The following is a 26,500-nucleotide window of genomic DNA, read 5'->3' as shown; positions in this document are numbered from 1 at the left end:
GGATTTCCCTCAGTTCTAAGAAAAAATCTATGGAAAAGAATTTTTTGTTTCTATTTCTCTCTCTCCTAGTATTTTATTTATTTATTTTATTTTATTTTGTTTCTTATTTTTTTTTTGTGGCTGCGACCTTCTGAGGAGAGCCACCCCCGCGGAGAGGAACTAAGCCCCCCTCTGGCATTCAGCCACTAAGCCACTGGCGAAATAAATCATCTGTTTTTAAGAGACTATTTTTTAGTAGTTGTTTTTAAAAGGCTTATCTTAAAAAACAATTATGTAAAAATATTAAAATATATATTTAAGTATTAAATTCTAATTTTAAACTATTTTTTATTAATTTTAGTTTATTTTTGATAACAAAATCATTAAAGAACTTGTCTAAGCTATTTTAAACCTTTTTTGAATCTCAAAAATCATAATTTTTTAAGAAACAAACCTTTAAAAATCTTTAAATATTTTAACATTTATTTCTTATTATTTATAATTAATATTTTGACTTTTTAATAATTTATTTAACAATTTTTGAACATTTATTTTACTTTGTGTAGCCAGAGAGTAGTCGCAGCAGCTCAGCCACACTACCCTCTGTGTGACCTCTGCCCACCTGTGCAACCACCTTTCATCCTCCCCCCTGTGTGCCCCGCCTCCTCAGCCACCAGCCACCACCCCCCTCCCTCCCCCGCAACCCCTCTTTGTTCTTGGCTTTTTTTTTTGTGGCCATCCAGGGATGATGACGTCGTCGGTCTTCCTTTCTCGTTCGTCGTTTTCGTGTTGTTGCTCGTGTTTCATTTGTTCTTATTGTTGTTGTTGTTGTTGTTATTGTTGCCTTGGCCGATTCTCGACTGGTACATAGAATATATATATATATACATATACGTATATAGAGAAGGCATAGATGTGGTATATATATGTAGATGTATGGCCACGTCGTCGTCGGCAAAGTTCCTCTGAATTTCTGATGTTGCTCTGATAAATACTTCACTGCGCCATTCTCTCTCACCCCCCCAGGCCCCCCAGGTCCCCTGGCCCTCTCTATCTTTCTCTTTCCCCCACACCTGCCATCCCTCTCTCACTCTCTATAGCCTTCGCACTCACTCACGGTGTGTCTGTGTATCCTCTGGTGGAAAAAAGGGCGTTTTTTCCACCCATCAATGCCAAGCACTTTGCAGCATTATGTGGAAAAAACAGCAGCACCAGCACCACCAGCAGCACCACCATCAGCAGCAGCAGTAACAGCAGAAAAAAAATCAATACAGATGGACAATGAATATATATCTTTATATATATATATGGGGAAAATAACACACACACCACAAGGCTAACGGGGCGTATGAGTAATGGAGCAACGAAATTCTTAAGAGATTTAATCTCAAACAGATATTTACGAAAGATATATCTAAGGAATAATGTTTATAAGCTTCTTAAGTATTTTTTGCAATTTTTTAGACTATAAAAAGGTAAGAATTTAAGATTTAAACAAAGGCCAACAGTGCGTATGAGTGATTTTGAGAACAAAAAACCCTAATAGTCTAAATATTTAACTAGTTATTCCAAAGATTAGTATCTAAAATATTAATAAAAAATTTTTTTAATATACAGTTTTTGGGGGAAAAAAAATCAAAAAATTCAAACGGCTAACAGTGCGTATGTGTGATGTAGAATACAAGCCCCTCACATCCTACAATCTGAAAGCCACTTTTAAGCCCCATTTCTAGCCAAAATAATCTTGAAAAAATCCTAAAAACCTTTAATTTAGTTTGTAGAGTAAATAACCTAACCAACCTTAAACCCAAATCATAAATCCAATGACTAATAATACCAAAGTTTACTCCATCTGATTGATTTCTTTACGCCACCCTCCCCAGACCCAGATGAATCACAATGACAAGACTTTGTTTCCAGTTCGATTGATTCCTCCATTTAGGGATACTCATGGTATATGAGGGTACACCACGGCGTATACGCTATGAGTCTAAAGTTAAAAAAAAGCGGGAATAAAAATAAAACCCGTATCAGCTTTTCAGACTAGTAAGTAACGCCAATAGATAAGGCCAACATCTGTTAAGCAAGTCGTGACAGGGCTAAAAAAAAATGCAAAAAAAAACTAGAAAGGGGCAGTCAAGGAAGGGCGATTGATCCATATTTCGGAGTTAAAAATTAAATTAAAACTATATATTTTTACAAATAAAATAAGAAATAAAATGTATCAAATATACCAATTATATTAAAACCAAAAAAATAATAGTACCATCAGAGATAAATAACTATAAGATTATCTTTACTTTGTAGCTTTGAAATATATTTTTGAAAAATATAAAAAAATAATATTTAACCTGTTAATAGTTAAGGCCAAGTCTTATAACATTTTCTCTCAACTTTCAAGCACAAATACAATGATGATGAAGTGCCTGAGGATCACTCGGAGAAAACACGCGGCTGTTAAGCTCATCCGGCTGATTGGCGTCGATTTCCCCATTTCGAAACTAAGTATTTCCAATGGAATTCTCAGACCCCAGATACCCAAGCCCCCAGCCCCAAGTCCCAGACCCCAGTGAGAGACCCAATTCTATTTCTATTTTCAAAGTCGGAAAGATAATGCCTGGACGTTAGTGCAATTTCCAGTTAATTGCATTTTTTTTCCCCCTGCCCCGACATCGACACCGACGACGACTCTGGGTTGTAAAATATTTGTATATAGATTTGGGTTTCTTCGTGAAGAGGCGCCAGATTATGGGGCCCATAAGGAAGAACCTTGTGCGTTTGTGCAAACATTGCAAATCAATCGAACTATCTGCCACTTGTGAGGCCCCTCCACCTCTGCCTCCGGTAATCACTCCAAAGATACTCTCCGCAAAAAAAGGGGTTTACGCCTTATTTTTGTGGTTTCAACTTCAACATCTGTTGGAGACTCTGGTTTTTGGTCATTCCTACTTAAAATATTTACTTTATTTTGCCTTCTGCCTTTCAGAAGCTGTGCTAATCAGCCCGAGAAGTGCCCACAAATTTGCGGTTTTTTTTTCTTTGTTTCAAAAACATGCCACATCTGGGGATTGATAAAAAAAATGTGGATGTCATGAGAAAATAAATACGATTCCTTAATGTGGATGCCACAAAAAAGCGTTTAAGATAAGCAGAGTGCTCTAAAAATATTTATAGAAATATTTTACACATTTTTATACAATTCTTAGATGCTTAGAAATATGTTTCTAATGATTTTTATTTTAAATATATAGATAATATGACCTATACTTCATGACCTATAGTATATCTTTTTCCAACATAAACCTCAAGCCTATCCCCCTAAAAAAGTAAACAATTTTAATTCATAAAGATTGAAAGCCAAAGTCCCTGGATTGCGGTTTTGAAATATAATTTCTTATAATTACAAGTAGACAGGCATTATAATCAGTCACAAGTCGTGGTAGCTGGACAACTGGAAGGCCCGAAATCAGTCCGATAAGATTGAATATTTGCGGTCATCTTGTTTGTCGAAAGACGAGGAAAAAGTGTCCCATGGGAACTTACAACTTAGATCGAAGCGGAAAGAGCTCGAAAAACTGATACATTTCCAGGAATTGTTTAATTTATGCAGGTATTGAAATGCAATAAAAAATAAGAGAACAACGAGAAGCTTCTCTTCACATAATACAGTGTTTTTTTAATAAAGCGATAATCCCCTGAGTGGACAGAAATCGAAGTACAAACAGGTAATTACGATCATTGATCTATATAAGAAATGCGAAACATCAGCGAAATCCGCGAACATGAACGGCAATTTAAGACGCAGTTTGGGGTTTATATTTTATTATTCTTATATTTCTTAAATTTATTGTCAGTTATGAGATATCTCAATCTCAAGGGGGAAAATTTAAAAAGATCAATGATCTCTGGGAAGGTTATTTGGGGGAATTATTTTAACTAATTTTAGTCTTTATAAGAAATGGACTAGTAATCATATATGAAGTCTAGAGTTTAATTTGGACAGTTTTTTTTTAGATATATAGTCTATAGTAAATATAGTAGATATATAGTTATATAGATATATAGTATAATAGATATACATATAGTCTAAGGGTGTATTAATCATAACATATATTTATTTTATAACATCCTTACACTCTCAAGATTGAAACTAAAAACTAAAGCAGTTTTTTAAATAGGAAGTTGTTTCTCAGATTTCTTTATAATTCTGTTTATATTCTGTATGTTCTTAGAATTCTTATAATCTTATCATAGCTTCTTGTAGAAGGACCTATAAGTTGTAGTATATACACCTTTAAAGCAATTATTATTAAATATGATTTAAATATGATTAGTAACTAACTATTTCTTCCAGTGCAGCGATGCACTACGAATGCCATTGACCTGCGTGGGTAAAAAGAAAAGCAATCATTGTCCGGTGCTGGGTTCTGGCTCTTTCTCCCCCCAGACAGCCATCTCTTTCGGTAGCACGTGTCTGGCAAATGGAGCAGAGTATCTTGTATCTGTCAGTTCCATTAATCATGCATCCACAAGTGCCAGCCACGTCTGACCCACCTGAGTTGATCAATACTATATATATATATCTCATCTCCGATTTCATTATAATCATGTTGCAATTAAATGATTCTTTCTTGAGGCACTGGAACGTAGAAACAGCAGAGCAAAGATCTTTATAGAGGTGACTCTTAACTCTATATATTTATACTCTTGTCTGTATATTTATATTTTACTTTATGGCCTGAATTTTATCTTGGCAGTGCAGTTTTTTGATCGCAACCATGAGATACTCGAATTCTATGCGGACTTCGATGATTGGGGGAACTTCTCGGGTTACCTTTAAAACCGAAAGGTTTCTGATATTTTGGTTTTCGGTTTACACTTCCACTTGAGTGAGCTCTTTTCGTATTATTATATTATATATAATTTTTTGTAAAGTTCAAGTCTCTTTGGTTTAAATTTTTGCTGATTCTCCAGGTCTTACGGGTTTATATAAAAATTGTACGATTCTGATGGGGAATTACTGAAGGGTCTTAGCCCGAAATCGATAAGCAAATTTTCGGTTTCTAAGATTTTCACAATCTTTGAATGGCTTTCGTCGGAATGGTAGTGCCAAACAAAGGCATTTCTGATTAGTAATTAATCCTTATCGCGGCGACATCATGCTGGTTTTGAGAATTACGCTGATTTCATAGTGAGGTGCAAAGATCTTTGCCTATATTTTGTTTTAGGGGGGGGTCTCATAATATTTTTGGTCTTTTTTTTATCGTGGTTCTCCGGTTTCCCCTCTCTATCTCCGGGTTAGTCACTCGACTGGGTATTGGGTATTCAGTGAACTTCGAACACTTTTGCCATTTATTTCTCACATTCTCACATGAGAGAGCCATAAAAGCCAGGGGCGAAATGATAAAAACTTGCTTTACTTTTCCAATTTTCTTTGCAATGTGTGTCGGAAGGTGTGGCGCCAAAAATGAGCACCCTACCGTACCCCCACCCCCCCTTAAAAATAAGAAAAATATTATAATAATGAGACACTTGAGCTTCCACAGAATCGGTAACAAAATTGAGACTCAATGACAGCGATTGTTCAATGCTGGAGCCAGCCAAAAGATACAGATACATGCCGCCATAGATACAGATACAACAACAACAACAAAATATATACACATTTTTTTGTGGCGACCCATTTGGCCATTTTTTTTTTCTTATTTACACTTATCGAAGGCGACGCCAGATTTCCAGCCTTTGATAAATGGGGGGCGCCCATTACGAGGCTCCGATTTTCGAATAAATATATATCTATGCCCAGAAAGAGATAGGCCGGCAGAGGGGGAGGCTAGAGGAGAATGGGATATTTGAATAGAGCCGCTTTGAGATAAAAAGAGCCACCCTCGGAGGAGAGTACCTCCAGGCCCCAGTGGAGTGAGTTCCTGGGGGGAACAGATACTTGTAACTATTTTGGAGGCATGCCTGGAAAGGTATTACTCTTTCTAAATAATACAACTAGTAGTACTAACCTAGAACTGAAAGAAAACCCCCTAGCAACAGTTTGGCAAACTCATCACACCACTTAGCATTTTTTTCCCCAACTCCCCCAACTATTCAGATATTATCTAACGCCCCAACAAATCCCAAAAAAGCCTACAAGACCCGCTAGAAGGCAACTCGGGCGTGGAACATATGACAACAGCACATCATCATTCAAAACTGAATATATATATATAATATGATATATCTTATCAGTGGAAAAGGGGGATTGGGGAGCAAGGAGGGAATCCGCAATCGTATCGGATCAGAATCGAAGGTCTGTGGGAAGAATTGTGTCGCCAGGCGGATAGTCTTCTTAAGTTTGGAAGAGAATTGGTATCTATCTGTAAGTCCCCACTGAAGGAAAAGTAATCTATGATATCAATAGCTTCCTACTTTTTTTCCAGTGCACTTCTATATCTGTGTATATTTTTTTTTTTTTTGGTTTCAAGGGAAGTCGATCGTCTTTCCCTGTTTGCCAATAACTTGTGGGCTTGTAACTTGCACCGATAACTGGTAATGCCTCCTGCTCCATATATTTCCTCTATTTTGAAATCTATTTCATATTATTTGTGTTACTCTTGTCTGGCCATAAAGCCAAACGAGCTGTCGGCTTTCGGGCTTAGAAGTTTCACAGTTTTTCACTCGCTATTTGCAATGACACCGATGCCCAGTCACGAAATGTAAACCGATCGAGGGTTATGGAGAAGTAATACTTCCACTTTTGGAGGGAAAATTTTGGATGACGTGCTCCGATATATATATTGTACAAGCTATATGTCTGGTGGATCCCACTTGCCCCTGATGACTCCAGAATAAGAGGGGATTGTCGTCTATCGGAAATAGGAACTCCCATTTCGATGGGTTTGTGGAAAAATAATGGGTTTCTCAACAGCCGTTGGGGTTTCATTTTGTAGATCTCCCTCCCTGTAGATCTCTCAGTAAAAATTTCATAAATCTAGAAGTCTCTAATCACTCTAAAAACCTTCTTAAAATATAACATTTCTACGAACTTTGTGCTTTTCCTGCCGAAAGTTAATTCTTCCAAAGAATCCATTGATTAATCTTTGGACGTCAGTCAGCCCCCGGACATCTAAAAGTTTTGCTGCCAAAAAAATAAACCAAAAAAAAAATAAAAACCTGATAACCCCCTCTGCTTCGATTTTATTTTTGGGACTGCTCTCTTATCGAATTTCAGTTTGAAATGATTTTTCTCATTAATACCCAGAACAGAAATTCAATTAAAGCACCTGCGATGGACGTGGCTTATCAGGCAGCATGGCGTCCGAAAGAGATGGCCATACTGCGGTGTGAAAGAGACGGCATAAGCTTGTTCTATTTTTGGGGCCTGTTTTTTATATAATATAATTTTTTTTTTATTTTTTTGGTCAGCACTTGACGAAATCTGTGGCACCATGACTCCACTCCCTCTATCGTCTCATGGGGTCAGATGATTGATATTTCAGGTGATTACCTCCATTTGGCGTTTCTCAATCAAAATCAAAAATAATGCCAAAAAAACAGTAGCTTATGAGATAAAAAATAGGTGAGAGAAAAGTTTATAATGTTCTTGGGAGTAGAGATAATTTTAATTCATTTTATGATTAACTTTTGATGGATTAAATAGGGTTTTATTTAAGTGTTATTACTCTTCAAACTCTATATAATTTTATTATATTTTCCATGAATTTCTCTCAGTGTAGAGGAGCTGTCAATGAAGCTTTATCTCCTCGTCTGCTAATGAGTCCCCGTGAGCCATCGCACATCATCTCTCCGGCCAACACCCATCCAAAGTTGTGAAAAAAAAGTGCCCCCAAACGATAAGGGGAGTACGAGGTGTGCAAATAGCCACCCCCCTTCGACAGCCCCTTCCTCTTGCACCACCCCCTGCACCACCCTCCCTGCACCACCTACGCATCCACATCCGCATCTACATCCGCGTTATCAGCGGCGGCCTCTTTGATGTCTTGTGTCACCAACGCCCGATGATGAAACCCCTCGTCCGGCGACTGAGGACTGGGGACAGGCGACTGGGACTGGCCCAGATAAGACACTGCAAAAAAAACAAAGGGCTAAGCAAATCGAAAGAATCCCCGAAAATAAAGACCAAGCCTCACCTTCAAGACAATTCATTTTTTGTTTTTAATTTCGAATTTTAAATAGAATATTAAATATTATTGTGTACTTAGATGTTAGGATCTTGGTGTTTGGACAAATGGGGATTATATCTGTTATTGGTATAAGAGTATAAGAGTTTTTATAGTAAAATAATAATATATATATTATGGAACTAATAAAGAAAATATCAAAAATGATCTACTAAGATGGACAAGTTTCTAGAGAAGGAATAGTTGAAAGTGGAGTTACAGAGTTATGGAGTTACCAAGGAGCATATAGATGAACAAACTTATAGATATATTTGTATCTATGTGTGGCATATGGGATGGGGAAATATATAGTGTTTACCCAGCTTATTAGCAAACATTCTTATCAGTCAGCTCAGAGTTCTGTTTCTGTTTCAGTTTCAGAGTCAGAGTCAGTTTCAGAGTCAGTTTCAGTTCAGTTCAGTTCAGTTCAGGCAGGTTGGGTCGAACATCGATGACTATATAATAATGATTGTATATGGTGATGATGATGATTTATCACAATGACGATAATGATGATGAAGATGTCTGTGTTGGCGTTGGGAAAACAGAACTGCTAACTGGTAACTGGTAACAACAACAGGGAGATGCAATAATCGATAATGGGAAACCGGCCAAGAGAGAAAATACAATCCGAGACTAACAAGAAAACAAAAATACAAAAAAATACAAAAAAATACAAAAAAACTGAAAACCAATGCGTCTAAAGAAAACAGTATCTGTGTATCCGAAAGATAGAAAGATACAGGCCACAGATGCCGATACTTGCGACACATGCGAAGCAAAAAAAGACGACGATTATTTACTTAAGTGTATCTGAAATCGAAAACTCCGGCCAGAGAGACAGTCAGTCAGCCAGTCAGTCAGTCAGTCATCCAGATACAGATACGGCCAGATACCAGATACAGATACTTTGGGATACTGGGTGGCTCGGATGGTTCGGGATGGGATGGAGTGGCTGGGGAGAGGGGAAGAGGGGAAGGAAGCTCGGATGGCGGTAAATACCGATCAGTTGACAATCAACGTTCAAACAATCCAACGAAACTTTCAACGTTTATTTTCACAGATAAAAGATACAAATAGCGGACAAGGCAGTGCCAGCTCCAGCTACAGATACAGCTACAGATACAGATACAGATACAATTGCGATCTGAGATATGTGAGATATCTGGCTGGTCCAAAAGCTTACTAAGCCAAATATCGAGAGATCCATCTCGGAGAAGAAGCCATCCCCAATTACGAGAGGAGCATCTGTGTTGTCGCATTTACAATTCGCAATTACACTTGAACAAATATCAACACTCCGGCACTCATCACAGGCATCCAGCCAAGACGATGACTGCGAGGCAGCGAAGCCTTCAACCTCATCGTCTTCGGCTTCAGCTTTTTTTTTTCATAAATACATATACATATGTGTATTTTTTGCCAAGAGTCTCCCGGTGACAATAAACCCAAAACCCAAAACCCAATGGGTGAAGTAAAGAGTATTTTTTGGGCAGAGGAATATGAGATCTTTCTTATTTTTATACACCTAAAAAAACAAAGAGTTCTATTCATTGAAGACTTAAGGCTTTTAAAGCTAGAACCTGTTAGGAATTATAGTTAAAATTAAAAAGCAACAGCCAAGTTCTAACCATGTTCGTTGATTTATTTACTTTATTTTTTGGTTAAAAATGATGCTATAATTTATGAATAATTTTTAACCATTTATCCTCCTCTATCACTATAATTTTAGAGCCATTTCTCTCAGTGTATACACTCATATGTACTGAGAACAGTTCTCATCTCATCTGGCGCGATGCCAGAGTGTTACTTTTGTGATAAATCTTGCAATCGTTTGCAGAGTTCTCTTTTTTTGGGAACCTATTTTATTTTATCGCCTTGATAAGGCCGGTGGGCTTATGTTACCCACTCCCTGTCACTGAGGCACCCCCCCTTTTTTTTCGGTGGGAAACTGTGGGAAACATCAAAGCCACAAAACGCTGGCCAAACAATCAACGCCAACAAACGGAGTCAAGGCCAAGGCAGCCGAGAGGAGAGGCCTGCGATGATCTCCAGTTGGAAGCGGAAACAGAAACCGAAACCTAAACTTGAAAATAAAATAGCGAAGATATAGAATGAGTCATGGGAGTCATAGGATGGAAGGAAAATATAAAACTCTATATTCTAGGTCTAAGAACTTGGTTATTTTTCACAAACCCACCGATACACAATCTCAACTGAATCATTTGAAACGAAAAATACCCCCAGCATAATCTTTACGATCTTAACTAGACTTTTGGATGATCGAGCCCTGTTTTCTCAAAAAAAAAAGTTGCCTTCAAAACCCATTTGCACACCTTTGCTTGTACGCTGACTAAGTGCCGATAGATCTTTTAAGACACCCCCTTTCCTTGAAATCGACAAAAGAAAAACACACCCACATATATATATATACATATATAGTATTTTTCACAAAATTCCAGAGATCCGAGATAATGTGAAACCACAATCGAGTTAGCAGAGAACTTGCAGAGAACGTTGTACGACAACAAAATCGAGAATTCGAGCAAAGTACTCCACGGTGCTCCTATCTGCCTGCCACCCACTCCCGTCATCACTTCTCACCTTCCATGCACTTCCACTTCCAATATATATATATATATATATATAGATTTAGGTATATGTGGGTCCCAGCTGCTTATCTTTTATGGGGGCTCTGGGGTGGATGGGTTTTGGGTTTGGGTTTTGGCTGTTCGATTCGATACTCAATGAAAAGCTTCTGATGGCGATGGCGATGACGCCGCAATAAGAGGCATTCGAGTTTAGATGTTGCTATTGCCTTGTACTGGACTGGATGATTCTGAATCATGGATACACTGGGAGAAATTAAGGGGGACTAACTGAAGTGTAGGGGGTTCTCGAAAGGCTTCCTTTAAACTTGATAAGCAGAGCAGGATTGTCAAAACTAGAATAGTATAGAAGAATACTCTCTGTTCTTCTCAATTATGTTTTAAATATTTTATAAATATTTTTAAAAGATGGTCACACTTGAAAAGCATTAAGAAAGCTAAAAAAAATTATATATTCTGCTTTTTTAATAGGATTATTTAAACAAGATCAGTAATATTAAGGAATAAATACCACAAGATCTATCTCCAAGCTCTAACTTTCATGATTTTCTCATTAATTATTTTCTGCATACTTTCCAATCCTGGTCACACTGAAAAAGCATAAAGATAGCTTCATAAAATTGGGATATCCCTTTGAACCACTCTTTTCTAGTATAGATCTATTTATTATTATGTTCTATTTCATATATAGATCTGATGTACAAGTCCCTCTCTATTAATCCAAACATTAACCCTATTTTTTAACAGTGCCGATAAGCAGCAGCACTCCTTGAAACCCACTGACCATGATGATGATGCAGATTGGCCAAAAATGAGGTGTAATTTTAGAGTACCATGTGATTTGGAGTGCTCAGGGAGAACGGATGGATCGATGCTTCCACAAACTGACTGACGAAATCAGCACGAGGTCTCGGGAAGGCTGGAAAACCCCCAAAATAAAGTCTCTGATACGAGAGTGGGATCTGGCCAACTAATGCCCCGAAGGTAATATACAAATATGTGTTTATATATAGAGATATAATAACCAAGTCACCTGTGTGTATTGGCGGCGCCTTATCTTCTTTTTCTGTATTTTCTTTATTTCTTTTTTTTTTTTTGTTAGGACCGACGAAGACGTTTCGGTTTTGGTTACGGATTGCTGGTTATTCATCACGGCCCTGCGACATAATCAACCGGACCCGGACCCGGACGGCATGATTTAGTGATAGAGTGGCGGTGTTGCATCAAGTCCGGCCGGCTGGAATGGTCGCCAAAGAAACAATATCCAACTATCCATATATCGATTGCCGCCGTCATAATTCCGTCGCCGCAGTGTCATAAAAACCCAGTCCGCCAAGAAGAGGTTCTCTATAACGAGTACACTGAGAAAAAATCAAGTAAAGACTTTTAATATTAATAGTTCATAAGGGGATATCTACTATAAACACTTGTTGAAAGTAGAATTAACAAAAATAAAGTTTTAGTAGCAAGACTATATACTTTCTCCACTTATTTTTGTCAGTGCATCTATATTCCACACATAAGGATATTATCTACCTGCCGAGGATATGCGGCGCGTGCGCTAATATACCTCCATATACCAAATGATGACCAGACCGAGTCCTTTTCTTTCTTTTTTTTTTGAAAACCCAGAGTGTCGATGATCCTGCGAAGTCAATTGGTTTCTAATGAGCTTAGCTCCTGTACACAGACTCTGTCTGAGAAACGAGTCAATTATTGGATAATAGTCCTCTAAAGAGTTGTACAAAAAATATGATAAGGTAGTTTAAGGATTGTAAGGACATCCAGAGTCCGGACTATTATTTTAAAATATAATTAGATGAGACTGACTACCAGTCTTAGTCTTGTCTATTTTTATTGAAAACAAATATTTCCACAACCCCATTGGCTTAAAAATTGGGGGCCCGACTTGCCCTACTTGTTGAGTGTCTCACAAAATATACATACATATAGACTTGTGTCTAAACACTATTTTATTTTATTTTTATGGCTATAAACAGTGTCACACCCCCGAAATCCCCGGGAATTTCCTTGAAAAGCAAACTCCAAACTGACGCATTTTTCTACCAGCTAGCTGGGGAATATAGGTTCAAGTTCGACTACCCTTTAATAGGGTACTTAGTTTATTTTTTATACCCTTGCAGAGGGTATTATAATTTTGGTCAAAAGTGTGCAACGCAGTGAAGGAGACATCTCCGACCCTATAAAGTATATATATTCTTGATCAGGATCACCTCCTGAGTCGATATGAGCATGTCCGTCTGTCCGTCTGTCCGTCTGTCCGTCTGTCCGTTTCTACGCAAACTAGTCTCTCAGTTTTAAAGCTATCGAGTTGAAACTTTGCACACACCCTTCTTTCCTTTGCAGGCAGTATATAAGTCGGAACGGCCGGGATCGGTCGACTATATCCTATAGCTGCCATATAACTGATTGATCGGAAATGCCATAACTTTGGTGTTTTTTAAGTTAGAGGGTTGGGACTTTCCACACATGTTATATTTGACCAAAATATCTTGTGTGCAAAATTTCATAAGTATCGGCCGACTATATCCTATAGCTGTCATAGAACGATCGAAATTGGCATAACTTTGGTGTTTTTTAAGTTAGAAAGATGGGATTTGGTACAGATTACTCTTTTGGCAAAATAATTCGATATGCCAAATTTCATAAGGATCGGCCGACTATATACGATCCGCTATATATCTAATAATATAAGATGCGTGGCGCCACCTAGCGGACTGCGACTGAACTGCAAGGGTATATCAACTTCGGCTCCGCCCGAAGTTAGCTTTCCTTTCTTGTTTTTAAATAAAAAATATTTGAAATTATTTAATGAATAAAATATACTTTGAAATTCTCGAATCTTAATAATAAAAAATATTTTAGAACTTATAGTAAAGAGTATATATTGTTTAGGTATCTAAAGACCTTGGAAACCCTTTATGATTTGTTGTTTTTTCCATTATTTTTTATTGTTATTATTAAACAAGCCGTTTGGCTGGTCATAGCCGTTGTTTTTGTTTTTTTTGGTGCAAAGTTTAGGGAAAAACATAAAAAACGAAAATAAAACTATGGCGCGCGCCTTTTCAATAAAATGTTTATCATTTGAGCTTGTGGGTGGTTGGGTGGTTGGGTGGTTAGGTGAAATTGGTTGCCCAGTCACCTTGACATGTCACTAACAATAACAACAACAATCACAACCATTAAACCCATTAACTAAACCACAGAGCAACAAACACAGCAACTACAACAAAGCCAGTGTGAATTAAAACAATTATGACTTTGAAAAAAAAGAAGAAATAAAATGAAAGTGAATTTCAAACATAACTGTCTCGAAACAAACAGAAAAAAAATAAATAATAATAATACTAAATAAAGCTCTGCCCCAGTTGATCAAGTGCGAAAGCGACAGGTAGACTAGGTGCGAAAGAGATAGGAAGTCAAAGTTGAAGAGCAAAGCGTGGGACTTTTTGTTAGTCTTTTTAGTGTTTAGTGGCATTGTTAGTGAGTTGTTTTATGCCAAATTAAATGCTAACTAAATGTTGACAATTAAATGTCTGCCACTGCACTTTAACACTCTTCGTGCCCTGTTGAAAATGGCACCATTGAATTGAAAAGGGAAATTGAAACAGAAACTGAAAACTGAAAACTGTATACTGAAAATCTGAAATGGAGAAAAATGCAATATTCCAGAGCCCATTGTTGTTGCTATCCGTTGGGATTTTAATGTTTATTTAACACGCATTGCCAGTTACAGTTATTGTTGTTATATTATTATTTTTATTGTTGTTACTGTTATTGTCGCCATTGTTGTTATTGTTTAGCGCCATTGAATGCCACCCACGCGCAAGCGCAGCCCACCACGGCACAGTGACATTTTCAATTGAATATCATTGAACTGCAATCGCTTTCAATCTTAGACTTGTTAAACGCTTTCAATTTTCAGATTTTATAATTCGATTTTAGAATGTGACACTCGGAATTTAAAACTATATTACTATTTACAAATATCTTTAAGGACTTTTATTTGAAATCCATTTCAATATTGAATCGAAAAAGCTTTTTCTTTTAGGTTTTTTTTGTCCAGACTTTTCTATCTCTTGTTCTCAAAAGTTTCTTTAGTAGTATTATTATTTTAGTTATTAGGCTTTTTTTAATAATTCCTTTTAATAAAAAAAAAATAGTAAGAAGGTAAAAACATTTATTAAACATCTTTTAACTGAAAAGTTCAAGAAAAGTTATCCCCTATTTTAGTTTCAAAAAGTTCTAGAACTTAATCAACAAACTTTTATCTGTTAAAAAATAAAAACTGTATTTAAAATTATGACTCACCCACCGTTTTTTAAATACACTCTTTACTTTCCTTTGTTTTCCGCTTTTATGATTTCCACCAAACGAACCACTGTGCGAATTTTTCAAGTTCATTATAAATAAAACGTAAATATTATTAAATTGTTTACAAACGGCGCGTTGCACGTGTCGCCCAGTGTGTGGTGTGTGAGTGTGTGAGTGTGTGTGGCGGTGTGTGTGCTCAGGTAGGGGTGTATGTGTGTGCGTAGGGGCGCGTGTTTGCGTAGGTGTGTGCTTTTTGTATCTGTGTGAAGTGTATCGAGTGTATTGAACTCTTGCTGCATTTTTGCACAATTTCGACTTGTCTTTTCTTTTTATATTCATTTCTTTTAATTTTATTTTTTATTTATTTATTTATTTATGCTTTTTTTTCGTTGCCCCTTTGTTGCTTCTTATTTAATTTTATTTATATCATCACGATGCCACTGTTTTTACAATTGTTTTAAGAACTTTAATACCTTTTTTCCACAATTATTGATTGATTCTTAGTCTAGAGATGCTCTTGGAGTAAAATTTTGTATTGTAATTTGTCATTTTTGAATTTAATTGCAAAGCCTATTAGGTTTTAGTTTTTTTTCTTTCCTTACCAGCAGCTGACACCCCGAAATTGACCTCTTCTGGTATTTTTCTTAGGGCGGTCAACTGTAACGACAATGTAGCTTCTTTACCTTTCAATGCCACTGAGAAAAATTACTATTATTATATGAAATATTTCATTGAAAATTAATATCTTATGTTATAAAGATATTTAAAATATTCTAGTATTTTTTTGGTAAGGAAATAGCTTCAAAAACAGGACAAAAAGGAACAACTTAGAGGAAGTTAGCAGTTATAATTCTCAACTAGTTATGTTTTTCAATAAAAAGCTATTGGGTTTTAAGGTATTTTTCGAAAAAGATCTTCGATTTTTTAATTATATTTTGTATTATTTAAAGGAAATAGTTTCAAAAGAATAATATTAGACTAATAATATAGAAGTATGGAAGTATTGCCTTAAAAAGTTGGAAGAACAAGTTCTTTATTGAATGAGAGTAAAATATCCTTTTCCTTTTATACTTTTAACAATATTTATGGTATTAAAAAACATATCATAGTCTCTAAATATCTTAATCCGATTGAAATTTTCTCCCAGTGCATTAATGTTAATTTTAATGTTGCTTGATTGCCGATGACGCACCCTGAAAAGCTGAAAAGGTGAAAACGTGAAAAGGGACAGGGCCTGGGTCTGGGCAGGGACAGGGACCAGCAGATCGTCTCCGACTTCCGTTTTCGGGCCAAAGTTAGAGGTTAAGGTTGAGGAATTGTCCAGGAAGTGTCCGCACTGTCGGGGGGTTAATGGATGCGGATGTGGATGTGGATGTGGATGCGATGGGCTCATCGCTAGATGAGAAACACAGACACACTCCCGAGAGGGTGACTCTGCGGATAAGGTGAGCCAGGGAGAGGGAGCGAGAGGGCAAGAAACATGGAAAGCGTGGCCAATGGCAACGGGATTTGCCCAAAATCTAAAATGCATCCAAACACACACACACACACACAGGGACACAGACTCATATATGAGTACATAAGGGTATTATATACAGTGGGTACTCTGAGGGAAAATTAGATACAAATTTTAACAAAATCTACTCTATATTTTATCTTTAAGGAAATAATACTTTCGACTTTGAACTGGAATAAGGTTGCTTTCGAATTTATTTATTCAAGACTTCTTAAAAATAAACAACGATTATAGTGATTAGTTGGGGAATTGAAGTTGGTTTTTTGGTTTTTTTTCGGAAAAGCTTGCAGCACACTGGGGGAAAATGGAACCAAGGCCCCCTGTTTCCCCATTTTTGGGGCTCACTGTGGCCGAGAAGAACGATTCTCTCTGCAAGATGACTGCAGCTCTCTCTTTCTGGCCCACACACGCACTATGCCAGTGGGTGTGTGAGTGTGCGTAATCCTATTTGCCGCAAAAAGAAAAAAAAAATTGAAAAAAGAAAATCCAACAAAGAAGCAGTCGAGCTGCTGCTACTGCTGCTGCTGCGCTGCCTCTGCCAAGATTTACAGAGCTGCGCAGCGCCCAAGTCTGTTTGCTCTCTCCCTCTGTCTCATTGGCTCGCTCTCATTCCCTCTGCTGCTGCTCTGCACTTTTATCTAACGCACACTAATGCAGCCAAGCAGCCGCCGCACGCACACACCAGCAGGAGCAGCAGCAGAGAGGACACAGCAGCAGCAGCAGCAGAAGCAAGAGCAGCAGCAGCAGCAGCATGCCTGCTCTCTTTCCCTCTCGAAGACGAAAAGATAACTGCGCTCGGGGCCTCTCAGCCGCTCTGCTGCTCTCGGCGACAGCGCTGCCGGCTGAGCGGCGTGCGGCGCGCGGCGCGCTTTGCTCTTTTATAAGTACAACTTCGTAGATACGTAGATACATTCGAGCTTCATCTGCACTGCCGAACGGTGAACCGTTACTTGACGTTGCGCTGCGGCTGCGCTCAGAACTCGTGCGCGGCAAAAAGCAATTGCAGAAAGCAGATACAACTTCAAAAAACTTAACAAAAAAACATACAAAAAATTGGAGCTAAAAAAACTCTTAAAAACAAAAACTACGAGTGCTAAAAAAAAACAAAGAATATTTTTTTTAAGTTAACTCCTTGGATTACCGCAAAACTTACAATTTTTTTGTCGCTAAAAATACCAAAGAAGTGTGATCGCCCAAAGTGTGCTAAGTGTGCTACCAGAAATACGAATAAAAAAAAAATATAAACAAAAATATATTTTCAAAATATATCCATATTTCAACAACAAAAAGTTACCAAAAATAAATAATATTATAATATTATTTAACGCTCAACAAAAATTGATGTGGGAATGCCGTCGCAACTTGTCGAAAAATAAAAGATACAAAAATTAAACAGAAATAAAGGTAATTAACTTCCATCGTGCTATTTTCGGATAATTCTCAGATTTTTTGTTTTTGTGCTGAGTGAGTGAGTGATGTTGTTGTTGTTGCGGAAAAGCCAGTCAAGCCGAAAGAAAATGGATTATCAGAAGGATATATTTAGAGATAGTAACTAAAGTTAATGGGAGTTACTAGCCTAGGACTTCAAAAACCCATCCCCCGACAAAGTTAATTTTTCGAAAACGTTTTCGAAATCCAATTAATCAACCACCTCACCATGACCCGATTAATTACCTTAAAATATTCCACAAAACTCTCCCAGATAACATTTCAATTTGGTTATCCTTCCCCTAATTTTCTACCCATTTTTCGGGTCAAGTTTTGCGCGAAAAATGAAGATAACCCTTGAACTTTGACTCAGACACGCTCTGGTTCCAGAAATTATCACAGGGATGGCTCTGATGGGAGTAACCCCGTCAAGGGGTTAATTCAGAGTGATGATCTGTTTAATGTTTGATGTCTAATGTCAAAACGGTTCATTTCACACCAGGTTTTTGCGTTTAGACGCCTATTTTGGGCCTCGCACCTGGACGGCACTCCATTCATTGATAAATCCCAGTGTCATAAAGGTGTGAAATACTTGATTCCGATTTGGGAGCCTTTATCTACCAAGTGAGTCATGTCGAAATTGAAATCAGCCAACCAAAATGAAACACAAATACTACAAAAAATTATATATAAAAATATATATATATATGTTATCGTTTTGTTGATGGGTCAGCCTCTCGTGGAGTTTTGTTTTTGGAAAGTTTAGGATTTTCGAATGGGCCTCTGAATGCCACAAAAAAAATACAAATTGGAACAACACTAATAGTCATAGCCTTGATAACGGTAATGTTAATGAGCTTGCCCACATTTTTCATTCGGAAAACAGAATAGATAAGCTTCGGAAATACAAACAAACATATATATAATATAGATATTACTACACCTCCATCAGAGCTACAACTGAATGGCTCTGCACTTGCAACAGTCGCGAATTCCTCTAATTGGAGTTTCATTTGAAAGCGATTTCGATTTCGATTGCGACTTCGATTTCTGCTTCTGTTTTTAGTATTTCTGTTTATTTGGCTTGGTCTCGGTTGTCATTATGGAGGAGGCTCATTATAGAGTATCGGTATCTGTATCTCGAACTGCATCCACATCTGCGGATTGTATACGTTTCCGATCAGCTGTTTATGGACAAGATGTGTTCTAGAATTACGCGGCAGTGGGGGCAGAGTCTGGTGGCAGATCAGTTTTCGCAGCGGATCTGATTGTTTTGGGAAAGAAAACAGAAGAGAATCCGTGTCCATTCTCTAGAAATACAATTATTGATTAATTTTGATGATCTACACTTGATTTAATCGAAAGCTGGCCATCTCTAGTGGCGTGCAGCTTTCGATATCCTTGCAGAGTTCGTGTTCTCACGATTCCCTATTTCTCTTTCTCTTCTCTCTCCACCAGGCAGCGGCAGAGCACACACGTCACAATGCTGGCAGCACAGCAGCAGCAGCAGCAGCACAATACCAGCAACAACACCAACACAAACACCACAGAGAACGAGATGGAGCGCCAGAGGCGGGACTCCACCACCTCGGAATCCTCGCTGGAGCACCTGGACTTGGGACGCACGCCCAAAAAGCTCAGCGCAGTCAGCAGCGGCGGCGGCGTCGGCGGCAGCGGCAGTCTGGTGCTGCAGCCGACGTCGACGCCACACGAAGTGGCGACAGCGACGTCGCGCAAACGTAAACTGCGCCAGCTCCAACATCACCACCAGGACCTGCTCAGCGACGAGGACGAGGAGGAGGAGGAAGCATCAGCGCCCGGGGCCCGCCCCCACGGTCGCCAAAAGCAGCGACGCAACGCCAGCATCGTGCTGGACGGCAGCGGCAGCGACGCCAGTTCGCTGCGCAAGAAGTTCCGTTTAAATCGCTCGGCAGCTGCGGTGGCGGCTGTCTCCAGTCTCTCGGAATCGGGATTCGTGGACACCACCGGCCACAGCGGCTACTTGGGCAACAACAGCAGCTCAGCGACAGCGACGTCAACGGCAGCAGCAACTGCGACGCAATCGGCCAGCAGCAGCAACAGTAGCAGCGGCAGCAGCAGCGCCGGATCCGGTGGATCTTCGCCGCAAGGTGGCCTGTGCCTCTCCAGCGGCGAGTCCGGCATCGGGGCGGGGGACGAGCACATGAAGTACGTGTGCCCCATCTGCGAGGTGGTCAGTGCCACGCCCCACGAGTTCACCAATCACATTCGGTGCCACAACTACGCCAACGGGGACACCGAGAACTTCACCTGCCGCATCTGCTCCAAGGTGAGTCAGCTACAGGGGTAACTCGCTAAGGGGGAAAGGGTTTTGAAATAGTTTTTAGAAAAAAATATTTATTTAAAAGATTCTAAAAACAGTTTCTGAAAATATTAAAACTAAATGATTATAACTTTTTTTTTGGTTAAATATTTAAAAATATATTTAGTATTTTGTTATTAGCGAAGAATTATTTAAAACTTTGTATTTAAAATTTAAGAATTTGAAACCCTAAAATCATAACCTCAATACCATTAATCTTAAAATTAGAATTTTAATAAAAAAAAAAAAAATACTAGTGCACTATTAGTCAGTGCCCACTGTACTGACAGGTGTAGTGGAGTTTCCCCACCTCCCCTGCAATTACTCACCTGTTCTCCCGCTTAACGCTCTCTCTTTCTCTCTCTCTACCCTCGCCGCCTCTCTTTTGGGGAACAGGTGCTCTCGTCCGCCTCATCCCTGGACCGACACGTGCTGGTGCACACCGGCGAGCGTCCCTTCAACTGCCGCTACTGCCACCTGACCTTCACCACCAACGGGAACATGCACCGCCACATGCGCACCCACAAGCAGCACCAGGCGAACCAGTCCCAGTCCCAGTCACAGTCCCAATCCCATCAGCAGCAGCAGCAGCAGCGACGCCAGCAACAGTCACATCCTGCCCAGCAGCAGCAGCAACAGATGCAGCAGCAGCAGCAGCACCACCTCCACCAGCAACAGAGCCTCAATCCCGCCCAGCAGTCGCTGTCGGGTCGGGCGGAGAGCTACGAGAGCGATGCCAGCTGCTCCACAGATGCCTCCAGTGGGCATAGCCGCAGTCGCAGCAGCTCCTCCCTCACCCACAACAACAACAACAACTCGCAGAAGGCCAACCACAACCACAAGGACATGGAGCTGGACCTGGAGCTGGAGGAGGAGGTGAAGCATCACCACCAGAACCGTCGCGGCCTCAAGACCACCATCAACAACAATGTCATCGAGAGCGAGCACGAGCAGGAGGAGGAGGAGGAGGACCAGGATCACGACGATGTCGATGAGGAGGCGGATGTGGCCATGCTGACATCCACCCCGGATGTGGCCACTTTGCTGGCCGGTGCCAGTGCCTCGGGAGCTGCCTCCCGCTCTGTGTCCCCCTCGTCGGCCGCCTCGCCGGCGCTCCTGCTCAGCTGCCCCGCCTGCGGAGCCGGGGACTTCGAGACCCTGCCATCGCTGTGCGACCACCTGGACGCCCGGCATTCGGACATCCCGGCCAAGTGTCGTGACTGCGAGGTGATCTTCGCCAGCCACCGCCAGTTGCAGGCCCACTGCTGTCGTGGGGGACTAGGACGTCCAGTGGGAGTGGGACTGCCGCCTCTTCTGGGCGCCAGCAGCTCCCCGCTCCACGGCGACGACGATGCCGAGGACGAGGATGATGAGGATGCGGAGAGACGTCTGCGGATGGAGAAGCAACGTTTGGCCGACCAGCGCCGACCAGCCGACCAGGACTTCTTCCAGCAGCTCTACCTCAAGGGCAAGACCTCTGGCGAGCATCCGCCGTCGCCCATCAAGCACGAGCCGGCGGACAGCAAGGACCTGGCCGACATCCAGAGCATCCTGAACATGACCAGCTCCAGCTGCACCAGCAGCTTCCTGCGCAACTTCGAGCAGTCGGTGAACACGCCCAGCTCCAGCCAGTACAGCCTGGACGGCCGTGACCAGGAGGAGGAGGCCCAGGATGCCTTCACCTCGGAGTTCCGGCGGATGAAGTTGCGGGGAGAGTTCCCCTGCAAGCTCTGCACCGCCGTATTCCCCAATCTGCGCGCCCTCAAGGGCCACAATCGTGTCCATCTGGGTTCAGTGGGTCCGGCCGGGCCGTTCCGGTGCAACATGTGCCCCTACGCCGTCTGCGACAAGGCCGCCCTGGTGCGGCACATGCGCACCCACAACGGAGATCGTCCCTACGAGTGCGCCGTCTGCAACTACGCCTTCACCACCAAGGCCAACTGCGAGCGGCACCTGCGGAACCGGCACGGCAAGACCAGCCGGGAGGAGGTGAAGCGCGCCATCATCTACCATCCGGCGGAGGACGCCGGCTGCGGCGAGGACGGCAAGTCCCGGCTGGGCGAGGATCTGGACCTGAGCTTCCGCTCGATCAGTCCGACTCCGCCGCCACCACCGCCACCGCTCCCGGAGAGCAGCTCCCAGCTGAAGCACATGCTTCTCGGCGAGAATCAGCCAGCGGGTGGATCTGTCGGAGGAGCAGCTGCCCCCCAGCAGCCCCCGCTGAAGATCCAGGTGAAGAGTCTGGACCAGCTGGTGGACAAGAAGCCCAGCCAGGAGAAGAGCTCGCCCAGCGCCGCCCTGGACTTCAGCATGGACGTGCTGGATCTCAGCAAGAAGCCATCGAGCGGATCGGCGGCCATTACCCCGACACCCACACCGAATCCGGCTCCGCTGGTGCCTCCGCCGGGAGTGCCTGGCACCCCGGACTTGGCCGCCGCCCTGGAGCAGCAGCAGTTGCTCCTCGCCCAGCAGCAGCTCTTCGCCGGAGTCGCCGGTGATGCCGCCTCCCAGTATGTCCAGCAACTTTTCCGCAGCCTCATGCTCCAGTCCCAGGGTCCTGGCTTCTCGTACCTCTATGGTGCCTTCATGGCTCCGCCGCCGCCGCAGGCCAATCCGGAGAAGCCCTCACCGCTGGTGAGTCCGCCTACCCGGGGCCTGAACCCTCTGCCAATGGGTGGTGTGGGCGTGCCAGTGCCTCCGGGCGGGCCCGTCAAGATGGTCATCAAGAACGGCGTCCTGATGCCGAAGCAGAAGCAGCGCCGCTACCGCACCGAGCGCCCCTTCGCCTGCGAGCACTGCTCCGCCCGCTTCACCCTCCGCAGCAACATGGAGCGCCACGTGAAGCAGCAGCACCCCCAGTTCTATGCCCAGCGCCAGAGGAGCGGCCACCATGTGATGCGCGGACGTGGCGCCTCCAACGCCGCTGCCGCTGCCGCCGCCGCAGCTGCTGCCGCTGGCATGGGAGTTCCCGGCGTGTCATCCTCTGGCGTCGGCTCCGGAGCTCATCATCATCCCGGCCATGGTCACGGACACGGTCATGCCCCCATCTCGGAGCAGGTGAAGTACGCCATTCTGGCCCAGCAACTGAAGGCCCACAAGAACACAGATCTGCTGCAGCAGGCCCTGGCCCACGGATCAAGCAGTGTGTCCGGCAATCCCCTCCTGCACTTCGGCTATCCGCTGGCCACTCCGCCGCCCAACTCTGCACTGCACAACGGCGGCAGCGGACAGACGGGAAACGGAGTGCCCATGGTCTCCATGGACGACGATGAGCCCAAACTGATCATCGACGAGGACGAGAACGACAACGACGTGGAGGAGGTGGACGACTTCGAGGAGGACGACGAGGAGGAGGAGGAGGATGAGCCGGAGGACGAGCCCGAGATCATTGCCGACGAGGAGCCACTGCCACGCGACGAGGAGGAGGACCAGCCGGAGGTCAAGATGGAGGAACTGGAACTGCCGAAGCCACTCACAGAGCAACTGCCTCTCGAGGCGGCCCAGAAGACCGCTGAGACCATCCTGGAGCAGGCCATCAAGGCCGGCAAGCCCATGACCACGCCCCCGCCTCCGGCGAAGGAGCAGCAACTGGAGCAGATCGCTCCGCCCGCTCCCAGCACCCTGAAGACGATGATCGCCCAGGCGGAGTCCGTGGCCAAGTCCCTCAAGGAGGTGGCCAGTTCGCCGTTCAAGGACGAGTCGCAGGACCTGGTGCCGGTGGCCAAGCTGGTGGACAACGCCACCAGCCAGAACATGAGCTTCAACAGCTACTTCCGGCCCAGCGACGTGGCCAACCACATGGAGCAGAGCGACGAGGAGGGCCTAGTGGCCTCCGGCAGCGCCTCCGAGAGCAACAACAGCGGCACCGAGGACGTCACCAGCAGCTCCTCCAGCAGCGAGCCGAAGAAGAAGTCCGCCTACAGCCTGGCCCCCAACAGGGTCTCCTGCCCGTACTGCCAGCGCATGTTCCCGTGGAGCAGCTCCCTGCGCCGCCACATCCTCACCCACACCGGCCAGAAGCCCTTCAAGTGCTCCCACTGCCCCCTGCTCTTCACCACCAAGAGCAACTGCGACCGCCACCTGCTGCGCAAGCACGGCAACGTCGAGTCCGCCATGTCCGTCTACGTGCCCACCGAGGACGTCAGCGAGCCGATTCCCGTGCCCAAGTCCGTCGAGGAGATCGAGCTGGAGGAGCAGCGCCGTCGCCAGGAGGCGGAGCGCGAGCGTGAACGCGAACTGGAGCGTGCCCGGGAGCGGGAGCTGGAGCGGGAGCGCGAACTGGAGCTGGAGCGCGAGCGGGAGCTGGCCGAGAAGGAGAAGGAGCGCGAACGCCAGCAGCTCATCCAGAAGTTGGCTGCCCAGATGGCCGCAGCCGCCGCCGTGGCTGCCACTGTCCCCGGCACCCCGGGAGTCGTCACGCCCGGCGGACTAGATGCTCAAGCTGGCGGAGATCTGCCCTACAAGTGCCACTTGTGCGAGGGCTCCTTCGCCGACCGGCTGCAGTGCCTCGAGCACATCAAGCAGGCCCATGCCCACGAGTTCGCCCTGCTCCTCGCCAAGGGCGCCATCGAGAACGAGCCCGTGCTGGGCGAGTCGGCTTCGGGGAACCCCAACCAGCCCCCACCAGCCAGCCAGCAGCCCCACTCCGACGATGAGGCCACCAACGGCGTGGTCGGTGGAGCCGGAGGCCGTGGCAAGTACCCGGACTACAGCAACCGGAAGGTGATCTGCGCCTTCTGCGTGCGCCGCTTCTGGTCCACCGAGGACCTGCGCCGCCACATGCGCACCCACTCCGGAGAGCGCCCTTTCCAGTGCGAGACCTGCCTCCGGAAGTTCACCCTCAAGCACAGCATGCTCCGGCACATGAAGAAGCACAGTGGACGTGCCCATAACGGCGATGCCCCCGGCTCTGACTGCTCCGATGATGAGCAGGTGAGCAGCAGCCCACCTGGCACTCCGGCTCCGCCCACATCCACCACCGCCAACAACAACAACAGCTGCCACACCAACAACAACAACAACAACACGGTGAGCGGCAAGTTGGGCCTGAAGCTGCCGAAGCTGCACGAGCTGCTGGACAAGGCGACGGAGTGGCGGGCCAGCCGGCTGGCGGGGGAGCACAAGGAGAACCTGGGCGAGGCGACGGCCCCCTCGGGCTCCAGCACGGATCTGATCGGGAATCTGTTGGGGATCAGCGACCAGGGCATCCTCAACAAGCTGCTCTCCTCGGCCGACGAGGCGGCCAAGCTCCTCGGGGTGGACAACAAATAGATCTTGAAAGCCATAAGATACTGCTGGGAGAACCACATATTTCTTAAAAAACAGAAATTAATATTTAAATTTAAAAAAAGGGTAGAAGAGAGTAGAAGAAGCAGCCTTACGTATACCAAAGCTTAAATAGTTTTCAGTAAATTATAGTACTTAAAAAACAACTTAAAAAACTTAAAAAATAACTCAAAAAAAGAGACCCATTCGCAAACACTCCCCTCATATTTTTTTTGAAACTTATTCTAACGGTTTAACCATCAAATCAAAAAACATTTAAAAACACCATTTTTTTTTTTTGAAGCAACCATTTTTTTTCCTAGCCGTAGGTTAATTTTAAATATAAATTTTTAAACTTAAGAACTTAAGTAGCAGCAATCGAAAAACAACGAACATTTTTCATGACAACAAACAAGACTTTCACAAACACACAAAAAAAACACAAGAAACATAAATTAAAAATTAAAAATTACACAAAAATATTATAAAAAAATATGTACATTGAAAGAGGCCTTGAGAAACCGCAGCGTGGCTTAAATATATTCATTAAGAAACAAAGATAAACTATAAACAATATAAACTAAAAACAAACAAAATTGTAAGTCAAATTATCCGATAAGACTCTAGTTTTAGGCGCATGTTTTTTTTTAAGGATCTTATTTAAAGAAACTCATTCATTGCTGTAGCCTACACACTAAATATTACTAAATATTAGCTATTAAATACACGGAAAGCATGATTCTTATATTAATTACAAGTTAGTGGACTTCTTACAGCAATAACCAAAGCATTTTTAAGATAAACGAACGATTACATACCCACTGCATGCCTATATACTATACTATATACGAAGCAA

The 26,500-nt window shown here is 43.1% G+C and overlaps 1 protein-coding gene and 2 long non-coding RNA genes across 3 annotated transcripts; 2 read left to right on the top strand and 1 right to left on the bottom strand.

Annotated features, from left to right (window-relative positions):
* Nucleotides 1-8,173: 8,173 nt before the first annotated feature.
* Nucleotides 8,174-15,650, bottom strand: LOC116655573. Its single transcript, XR_004310638.2, has 3 exons — nt 15,568-15,650; nt 11,793-12,120; nt 8,174-8,231 (listed from the first exon to the last, which is right to left on the bottom strand). It is a non-coding gene; the product is annotated as an uncharacterized LOC116655573 (long non-coding RNA).
* Nucleotides 11,278-12,355, top strand: LOC123257532. Its single transcript, XR_006507626.1, has 2 exons — nt 11,278-11,743; nt 11,862-12,355. It is a non-coding gene; the product is annotated as an uncharacterized LOC123257532 (long non-coding RNA).
* A 1,835-nt stretch (nt 15,651-17,485) lies between the features above and the next one.
* On the top strand, nt 17,486-26,398 carry LOC6502119 (ras-responsive element-binding protein 1). Its single transcript, XM_001966135.4, has 3 exons — nt 17,486-18,014; nt 19,497-20,346; nt 20,776-26,398. The coding sequence occupies exons 2-3, from the start codon at nt 19,522-19,524 to the stop codon at nt 25,648-25,650; spliced, it is 5,700 nt and encodes a 1,899-aa protein (XP_001966171.2). The 5' UTR covers nt 17,486-18,014; nt 19,497-19,521; the 3' UTR covers nt 25,651-26,398.
* Nucleotides 26,399-26,500: the final 102 nt, after the last annotated feature.

The sequence above is a fragment of the Drosophila ananassae genome, chromosome XL (assembly GCF_017639315.1).
Source record: "Drosophila ananassae strain 14024-0371.13 chromosome XL, ASM1763931v2, whole genome shotgun sequence".
Lineage (NCBI taxonomy): Eukaryota > Metazoa > Arthropoda > Insecta > Diptera > Drosophilidae > Drosophila > Drosophila ananassae.
The sequence above is the reverse complement of the archived record's forward strand: the minus strand, read 5'-3'. Positions and strand labels throughout refer to the sequence as shown.